Below are 9,911 nucleotides of genomic sequence, written 5' to 3'. Positions count from 1 at the left end.
TTGACCGAAGCAGACAACACGGCAACTCGCCGGTACAGAGCGTACATTTAGACTCTCATATTTCTCTTCGCGGCATGTACGAATAGCTAGTAGAGTTCTGATCGGATAACTGTTATTATTAAAAAGAAAGTTGTTCGATTTAATTTTTTTAACGTTACAATTTAGACTTTCGTGGAAAGATCGATGATGAAAAATTAAAGAATAATTAACGGGTTTGTTTCGCTCATCGGCTGTCTATCCGGTGAGCGATTTTTCGTACTTTACGTCGCGGTTCACGGCAAAGAGTTCACAGATAAATGAGGCGCGATGATTGCGTCCCATTCGCGTCGCGTACGTCCTCAAACGTCACCGCCGTTCTTTCGGCCGTTCCGTCCGTCGTTCGACCGCGCTCACCCTCTTTATCCAATCATTCATCTTTTCCCCGCGCTCTATAGATCACGCCCGGTAAATGCAAATGGAGCGCGCTCTCTTTTACGAGGGCTTCTGCCACGCTGCGTGAAAGGATCACTGATTTCCATCGCGTTCCGCCGCGCCGCGGCGCCTGCGGACACGGAAGGGCTCGCCCGGGATCCTTTATGCTGAAACGCGTGATTGAAATCAGCTGTAACGTCATCATTGCCCGCTTGCTTTTCCGCTCGCCTTCGCGCCGCCGCCCCATCTCATCGCGCAGCGCGCCTGATAAGGAACGCATCGCGATCGCGTAATTCGAGAGCGCCCAGCGGAGAGCTCTTCGCACAGCGCGGAGAAAGCGGCAGCAGCTAAATATACTTTATTTTACCTCTCGTTGCGACTTAATGAAAGATAACAAAGTCAGATTTTTTCAAGAGGCGCTCCTTTTTTTTTCTTTCTCTCTTTCTCTTTCTCTCTCTCTTTAAAAAAATCGCCAATACGTTCCGCAATCGCAGCGAGCGCGTATCGGCCTATGAGGCCGCAGCAACGCCGGGATACCACGTGCATTAATATAGGTGCGGTACAGTTATTTCTATCGGCGTTCGTTACGGCGCAATTTCATGGGATACGACACGGCGAGATTAAGAATAAGCGACGCGAAAGTAACGCCGCGATTGCAATTAATCAAGACTCGCGTAGAGTGCCGCTAGTTAATTCGCGCAAAGCACGAGAAATTGCACGGGGGATTACCATTCGCGGTGGGTGGCCGGTTTCCCGAGGGAGAGCTCCGCGCGGGGAACAAACGCTCGATTCCGATACTTTATATCCTTCGCGAGACGATGGGGGCGAAGGAAGTTGTCGTTTTCCCAACGAAACGAAGCGTCGCATTAGAGCAAATGAAGTGGTTTATGTCGCCCGTGCTATCGCTCGCGGCGACTATTTAGCGCCGCTAGTTGGAATCATACATATGAAACCTAATACGTGCGCTCATGTTACGCGATCGCGGGATTTATAGGGTAAAGCGAGGATATCTTTCTTTCTCTCCTGGCGGTTCTCTTCCGCGGACCGAGCTTCAACGCAATATAACACGATGATAATCAAAGTCGTAATTTCAAAATATTCTTCCGCTTGTTATACGAGATTTAACTGGATTTTTTGATACGCCGACCATTAACTTTGCCTATCAATAACTTGGATCATTTCGTGTCAACTCCGTTGATGCGTCCCGTTAATCCTTTCATCGCCTGAACACGATTCTTAATTCGAAATTTAAATGACGCGAGGCAAAAAATGGCTCGACATATTCGATTCAGAGAGAATTGCTCTTTCTAATTTCTATAATTGTTTTTTTTTTTTTAAGCATTTAAAGTTTACGAGTTAGTTTTAATCTATCAATCAATTTAAACAAGTCGGAGTGTCTTTTTTTTTTTATTTTTTTTGTTCCAAATTCTACTTTTTAATATGAGTGTGAGACGCCTGGTCTGATCTATCTTAAAAAATTGCTACATAATAAAACTGCTTGCCAAATTAAAATTACGTGCGCTTGACTTTCGAGAAAAGCGAAGCTTCTATGTAATACAGGTTTCGAGGTCGAAGGATAAGAACCCGTATACTTTTGCTGATATCAGAGCAGGGTCGCGTCACTTTCTCGTTTATTTTACATTATTGAGATCGGGCATGCTTTTCCTACAAATTAGTTGAAAGTGAGGTCACCAGAACGAATCTTCAATACTTTTCTATTACGCGAACAGTTTTAATACTGTAATACATATACTTCCGCGCAAGAAGACTTGTTAAACTTTAAAAAGAAAAAATAAAAGAGATGTTTTTGGCCAGATTCTCTTACTTCTAGGCGCATGAAAAGTTAACAGAGCTATATTTTCTACTTTTTCCCGTACTTTTGGACGTTCTAGTTATCAAACGACAGTTTTATCGTTCGTTTCCTGATCGTCGAACAATTTCCGTTTCCTGCGCGAGACGTGACGAAGGTCGAAATTCGCCGATATCTGCCGCGGTCCGTTTCAGCCAATTTGTTACCGCATTTGTATCGGTAATTGTCCGTGGAGAACTGGCCCGGTTCTCTCGGTCACGATAATCGCACGCCGACGAACGCGGGACAGTGATAGCTAACGCACGAGACCGCTCCTACATCACCTCATTTATCATTCTCTAAGACACGCAGTACATAATAACGAGGGATAAGTGGAGTAGCAGGCGGTATACCGCGCACGGAAGTCGGTGAAATTCGCGAGCGCGGACTTTCCTCGGATTCGCGATCTGATTTTTAATACGAGAAATCTTTCCTCGATCTCAGATCGATCTAGGTTATACCTCCGCCGAGTGTCCCTCCAAGCGACAGCGGGATGCGGCTGTTTGCAGTCAATTTTCTACTCCGCGGCTTATCGCATTAAAACAGGTATCTCCGTTAAGTAATAATTGAAAAGCTTCAGAGGCACGATCTACGCGACGCATCCTCGCGGCTGCACGCAGCGAATCGCGCTCGTTCAGCGTCGCGGGAGATTCTTAAAATGTGATTTAGGTGACGAGGTGCCGGCGACAATTTTTCCGGATCTCATAGCGTGACGCGCGATCGCCCTGGCTCGGACATTTGTACTTTATTCTCTCTGGCGCTTCCCCGCGATTTCCTCGACGAGCGCGAAAATGGAAATTTCGCGCGACATGCACGCGCGCGGCATGCTGAAAGAGCGCCCGTGCATTCTTGACGATGCGTCATTGTCGGCGAACGTTATCTCTGTACGTGGAGCGCACCTTTATTTCTATTAAAATCGTTATAAATCAGTGCCCTTTCCGGTTCCCTGCCTCGAGGTAAGGTCGCAATCGCGCATATCCGCGGCATTCTCAGCGCTATGTCACTGTCCCGCGACATTACGATCCCGATGTGTCCCGCTGCTGCAATGAGCTGCACTACTATACCGCGCTATCGGAGGGTGCACTTTCGCGGTTCGACCTACGCGAATCGTAAAGCAATCGCGTTTTACCGACCGCACTACGTCTCACCGGAGATTAACATATCGCACAGCGGATCTATCGTACGAAGCAATTTGTTCTCTCGTTATCTATTTTTATGATTTTTAAAGCTATCCTCCGTGGGTTCTATAAATGCAATTAAATCAATGCTTTTTTCAAAGCGAATTTTTGACATCTTATCTTTTAGTTCGATTAGATCAATCGACAACGTCACGTGTACGTATCGTATTTTAAAGTCCGTTTATTAACATACGTAGATTGCAAATAATATACTTGGACATTTCTTCTTTTTCTTTCTTTCTTTCTTTCTTTCCCATTTTAATCATATCTAAAAAAGCGTGTGAAACGCTTGAATTAGTTAAATTTCGATTTTGTAATGTAAATTTTTAATGTAGAATGCAGGAAAAATTTCCCGTCCCACTTAAACAGACTGCGGACTGTCGGTTGTATATACTTTTCATATTTTCTGCAAGTACAACCGGTGTGGTTAAAAATTTTTGATGCATTCTACACATCATTTTTCTTAAAGTAATATAATATTAGTGCAAATAAATATATGCAATATATGTATACAGGCGCGCGCCTGTATTTTAATTCAAGGAAATAAGACAGCTGTCTTATTTAATTCATTAAATAAAAAATTTGTAAAAAAAAAAGTATTATTTCTCTGAAAGTAAAATATATATTAAAACATATGTATATAAAAATATATAAGTATACATAAAACATATATAATATAACAATTAAAATAAAGACATTTAAATAAGAAATTTGTAAAAAAAAAAAGTATTATTTCTCTGAAAGTAAAATATATATTAAAGCATATGTATATAAAAATATATAAGTATACATAAAACATATATAATATAACAATTAAAATAAAGACATTTAAATAAGAAATTTGTAAAAAAAAAAAGTATTATTTCTCTGAAAGTAAAATATATATTAAAGCATATGTATATAAAAATATATAAGTATACATAAAACATATATAATATAACAATTAAAATAAAGACATTTAAATAAGAAATTTGTAAAAAAAAAAAAAAAATAAAAGCATGCGACTCACGAATCTGCATGAGCTTCAGCGGAGTTGTTGCCGGTGACTGTAACATAAATAGGAAAATATTAATTCAGACATGTTAGTTTCTTTTTAATAAAGATTTTGATTTAAAAATTAATGCTTACCTTAAAGTTGCTCCGCCGATGCAGGATACCCCCCGGGCCTGCTCCTCCTCTCAGATGGGAGGTCATCGTCGTCGAGTCATCTTTTCACGCACTGGAAACTCTCGCGAAATACTATCATTAACCCCTAACGCTATCACTCATAATTTAAATTATCACTCGTTAGTTTACATTATCACTCACAGTTTAAATTATTATTAAAACACGGCACCCCGTATTATAAACAAAAACGCGAAACTGTACACTCACACTCACTCACATTAACTTACATAATATTCACCGCGCACTTCATAACACTTCATAACACTATGACTCATATTCACCGCGCACTTTATTACACTATCACTCGTACCTAGTTTAAATTATTATAAAACAAGAAAAAATTGTTCGAATAGGACTTTAAAACTACTAAAATACGCGTCGCACAATCCGGCGTAACGCGAATCTCTCAAGCAGCAGATGCCAATTTCCCGAATTGCGTGCAGTAGCGCACGCACTATCAGTCACGTCTAACGAAACAGAAAACGACACTCCGCGAGGGACCGACGAATACTCCGGGCTATACGACGATCCATTAAAAAATAAATTAAAAACGCGAATTACTATATCCCGAAAGCGCGAAACAATATTTCGATTACGAGAAAAGCGACCTTGTTTTGTAATAACTTAAACACGGCACCCCGTATTATAAACGAAAACGCGACACTATACACTCACACTCACACTCACTCACTCACATAATATTCACCGCGCACTTTATTACACTATCACTCATTACATAATAACTTAAACACGGCACCCCGTATAATATACAAAAACGCAAAACTGTACACTCACACTCACACTCACTCACATAATATTCACCGCGCACTTTATTACATTGTCACTTAGAGCGTAACTTATCATAAAACAAGGAAAAATTGTTCAAATAGAAATTAAAAAAATACTAAAATACGCATCGCACAATCCGGCGTAACGCGAATCTTTCAAACAGAAAATGCCGTTTCCCGAATTGCATGTAATAGTAGTGACCGGCAATAACAGCATGACTCACTGCGACAACGGTGACTAACGCGCGTAAGCTAGGGTAAAGTGCGTCAGGCCTTACCGCGGATCGCGTACGTGAGTCCTGAAGTACCGAAAGAAACGAGAAAACGAGGGAAAAGTTGAAGGAAGGCATCTTCATGGTCTGTTCTGTTCGCGACCGTACATGTGAGAGAGAACGCACGAGTGATCGCTAAGAAATCATTAGAGGCGCCTATAATGATTTCTTAGCGATCACATGCGTTCTCTCTCACACGCACGTCGCAAACAGAACAGAACATGATGCCTTCCTCTTTTCCTCGCTTCTCTCGGTACTCCAAGGTTCACGCACACGATCCGCGGTAAGGCCTAACGCACTCCACCCTAGCTCACGCGCGTTAGCCGCCTTCGCCACAGTGAGTCAAGTCATCATTACCGGTCACTGTACTATTAGCACGTCTTACCAGACAGAAAATCGACACTCCGCGAGAGATAACGCGTACTCTGGCTGTACGACGATTAATTAAAAAATAAATTGAAACGCGAATTATTATATCCCGAAAGCGCGAAACAATATTCCGATCACGAAAAAGCATTCTTGTTTTATGATAAAATAACGTTCTCCGCGCACTAGATCACTCACGGGATATTTACGACACTTCCGTTAAATCTTTAAACACGACCCTGAGACGTAAGCGCGGTCTAACTGTCACTTTAATCCTTCGGTCGGTGTAACGAACGACACAAAACTTGCACGAAGCACCGGTATAAAACGCGCCGCGATATAAAATATTCCTACCGCGGTAGACACTCGCGAGATAGTCCACGACACTTCCTATTAACCTTGAATCCCGACACAAGAATCTAACTGTCACTTCAAGCGAGGTCCACGTCACCCTGTTGCGCGGTCAAAAGTCGTCGGTAGAATGACCGCGAAAACTTCCCCCAACCCCTTCAATGTTTTCCCTACTATCGCGCGGGATATTCTTTACCCCCTTGTGTTACCCCCACCGGGGGGTATTCACTATCCCGCTTTTTATCTTTACCGTTATTCAAAACGCGCAACCACCTCTTTCGTTAAATTTTTAATTTCGACTCGAGAAATCGATAACTCAATAATTATCGAATAGAACAGAATATTAATCATAATTTTACTATCCCGCGTTTTATTTCTACCGCGCTTCAGAACGTGTTACCGCCTTTCTCGTTAAATTTTTAATTTTGATTCAAGAAATCGATAGCTCAATAAGACATCGAACGGAACAGAATATTAATCGTAATTTTTCTGTTTCAGATAATACTCTAGCATTGAAGGAAGGACCGATCCGACATTCCGCAGACATCCTTAGAAGAGGAGGAGAACCAGGAAGGGTATCAGGCATCGGCGAAGCAACTTTTTGGTGAGAATTAATTCTTTTTTATACAATCTTTATTAAAATTAAGCTTTATCTTTACATTAATTTAAATGCTAACATGTCTATATTAATATGTTTCATTTTATGTTACAGTCACCGGCAGAACTCTAGAACTCCGCTGAAGCTCATGCTGTTCGGTAAGTCGCATAATTCTCTTTTTCGCAATTTTTAATCGGGGTGTCTTAAAAAATAGCGCGCGCGTAGCGCACGCACGGTTTCTTCTAGTAAATACATAAATGAGTAACATATAATGTATTCCATTTTTAATATTAATACAGAAATAACATAAAAAAAAAGAATTTATTATAGAAAGAGTAATAGTTTTTTAAATGGGTAATTTTATTGATATGTTATAGTAATAATCTTAATCCAAAGCCAGCTTTGGTACAGAATTTTCATCGTAGACATTGCTTGCGAACAAACGCTCTTTAAATAAATGTAATTTACTCGACACTTAAATTATACATCTAGTATAGCATTGACATGATAAAAATTTATTATAGGCCTAGCATTTTTAAAAGTTCCTTTAGCGTTATAGTGGAGAGATATTTATTGATTATTTGAGTCAAGATTTGCTGGATCTCTTGCGTAATTTGATTTTGATATTGCTTGATCAGTTCAGGTGCTGTATCAGAAATTGTTTTGCTCAACACTTCAGACGTTTCATCGTCATTATAAATACCGGTCGCTTTAAACTGCAAATGATAGAAAAGAAAATGTTATAAATGAAGTATAAAAAGTAATTTACGGTAACAGAAATAAAAAAAAATTGAATCAGAAATTGTAATTTAAATACTTACGTCGAGCGCTCCCAAAGAAATTGTTGTAGATAAACTTTTAACTTGAATATGTTTGCCCTTTGGTACGAAACTAATGTTAATTTGAAATCTAAAGTTATGCACCGCTGCACTGAAAATTAAAATATATGCATACATTTTAAAAACTCGCTTATCAAAAGTTAGGGTAATAACAGTTTCAAAAAAAAGAAAAAAAAGTAAATGCTCACTTCACTCCTCCATTTCCATAAAGAGCATGGTTGAAGATTTGGCTGTTGGTGGAATAATTAGTACTTGCGGTTATCAATGGCCAGGTGAGATCAGCGTGTGCTTTTAAACCGAACACTTTAAAATCAGCGCTATTGACGTTGTACGAAGACAAGCCAGTTGCCTCGACGTTTGTCAAATTTGCAAGAAGGCTGAAAAAGACGAAATAAAATGAGAAATAATAATTAAAATTTTCTAATTGCAATTGTATCTTTTTTTTTTCTTGTTAACGCGTCAAGAGTCAACGTTTTACTTCAAAAGCTCAGCTGATACGCACTTTATATTTACTATATTATCCTTTTTATCAAATTTGATGGGCATACTGGCCGCGGTGAATGGATCAAGAACCGGAAGTCCAAGACTGCTGTCTCCACTTCGTAACGTGGACTTAAAACTTTCGAGGAAATTTTCTAACTTAGTTTTCTTGCTCGCTAAAGCCTCTCCTAAAACTAAATCGTTGCATGTAATACATATACATATACTTGTATAATCAGCACTAAGAATATGTTAAGACTTTAAACGATTCTTGATAATATTCAATATCGAATGCTTCACATGTCTTAAGTAATACTTAACAAATTCAAAAGACTTTAAAGAGAGAAAGAAAGAAAGAAAAGAGAAAAAATACAGATGCCTTCTTACAATTATCATTTATCTCAATATCCTTTATCTCAATGTCGTCGATCTTAAACGCCCAAGCGTGGCAACAGATCAGGATAATTCCGAACAGTACAAAGTTCATTTTTTTTTCTGCACAAACTCCAATTGTATAAGTTACTTCTAAAGATATAGAAGAGATTATGTTCTTAATTTTTTTCATGACAAAAACTTTTTAACAGAAAAGCAATACTAACTTTGTAAATTAATGTAAGTTAACGCATGCCAAAAAAAGTTTACCTGAATATTCTCAGCGCAGAGAGATTTTGATAAAATTCGATGTATCGAGCGAGTCGACAGTCAAATTACTTGCACGCGATATCGTACGTTCAACACTATATATAGGAAACTTACGTTCGGTAAGAACGTCAGTGATAATTATGCATGAATTGTTTATAAGTTAAGTCATTTGTAAGTGTCGCGCAATTGTCCTCGTGCGATTGTATAATTTGCATCGAATTAATAAGAATCTTGCACGTTGCAGTTGAGAAGGTTGCGTTATCACGGTCGTATATAGGTCGCTTTTAACAGATCGGTGAAATTTTTAACTAAAATATATGACGGGATGTCACGAGAGATGATTGAAGCTGATGAAAGAAACGCTGACGTATAACATTTAGTCTCTATTTTCAACTTTTTCTCGGCGTTATTCTACATTCGGTAATCTTAAAACTAATTGACAGCGACACTGTTCTTCCTGGTCCCCAGTGACTTACCTTTCGTGTGCCAAGAGTATACACTCGAACAAAATTGATTGTCGTCACCTTCTTCTTATACTTTTTTACATTTTTGAAAGTGAGGATAAAATTATAAAACATCTTGCGATTCAATATTCTTGCTACGTGTGATTTATACAACTGTTTTCCCTTTTGTCTTAGTCTTCATTGAAATGCAATCTCAGATATTCTTTATCAACTTTTAATAATTAACCAGGTTTACTGTTTTAATTTTCGATACGATCTTGGATATTAATTTTATTTTTACGTGCGCCGTTCGTGATGTCGAAATGCTTTGACGTTGTTACACATGCTCTTATCTCTATCTACTCATATCTTCTATATGGCTTATGTAATTTTTTTTTTTTCTTTCTTTCCTGTACGCTTCAGGGTCTTTTGAACCAAGGTAACATAAAATTACAGCTGTCACTACTACTACCGTTACGGAACATCGAGAGTGGGTGTTCCGTCTTGCGACATCGGCTCTGAATTTC

General features: G+C 39.1%; 1 protein-coding gene across 2 annotated transcripts; it reads right to left on the bottom strand.

Moving 5' to 3' along the window:
- Positions 1-7,319: 7,319 nt before the first annotated feature.
- LOC139101203 (uncharacterized) lies at positions 7,320-9,047 on the bottom strand. 2 transcript variants are annotated; one of them, XM_070654180.1, is made up of 6 exons: positions 8,942-9,047; positions 8,687-8,824; positions 8,322-8,493; positions 8,008-8,196; positions 7,802-7,910; positions 7,320-7,696 (listed from the first exon to the last, which is right to left on the bottom strand). In XM_070654180.1, the coding sequence occupies exons 2-6, from the start codon at positions 8,784-8,786 to the stop codon at positions 7,499-7,501; spliced, it is 768 nt and encodes a 255-aa protein (XP_070510281.1). In that variant the 5' UTR covers positions 8,787-8,824; positions 8,942-9,047; the 3' UTR covers positions 7,320-7,498. The 2 variants fall into 2 exon arrangements, with proteins under 2 accessions (XP_070510281.1, XP_070510282.1); XM_070654181.1 differs by having other exon boundaries at positions 8,687-8,794; positions 8,942-9,027.
- Between the last annotated feature and the right edge of the window lie 864 nt (positions 9,048-9,911).

This window comes from Cardiocondyla obscurior, linkage group LG03 (assembly GCF_019399895.1).
Source record: "Cardiocondyla obscurior isolate alpha-2009 linkage group LG03, Cobs3.1, whole genome shotgun sequence".
In the NCBI taxonomy this organism is placed as follows: domain Eukaryota; kingdom Metazoa; phylum Arthropoda; class Insecta; order Hymenoptera; family Formicidae; genus Cardiocondyla; species Cardiocondyla obscurior.
The sequence above is the reverse complement of the archived record's forward strand: the minus strand, read 5'-3'. Positions and strand labels throughout refer to the sequence as shown.

Excerpts from the sequence above, each read along its gene's own strand:
- LOC139101203 (XM_070654180.1), bottom strand. The coding sequence starts at position 8,786 with ATGAACTTTGTACTGTTCGGAATTATCCTGATCTGTTGCCACGCTTGG. Across the intron at positions 8,494-8,686 it reads TATTGAGATAAATGATAATT|TTTTAGGAGAGGCTTTAGCG; the intron begins GTAAGAAGGCAT and ends GCAACGATTTAG. Across the intron at positions 7,911-8,007 it reads TATGGAAATGGAGGAGTGAA|TGCAGCGGTGCATAACTTTA; the intron begins GTGAGCATTTAC and ends TTTAATTTTCAG.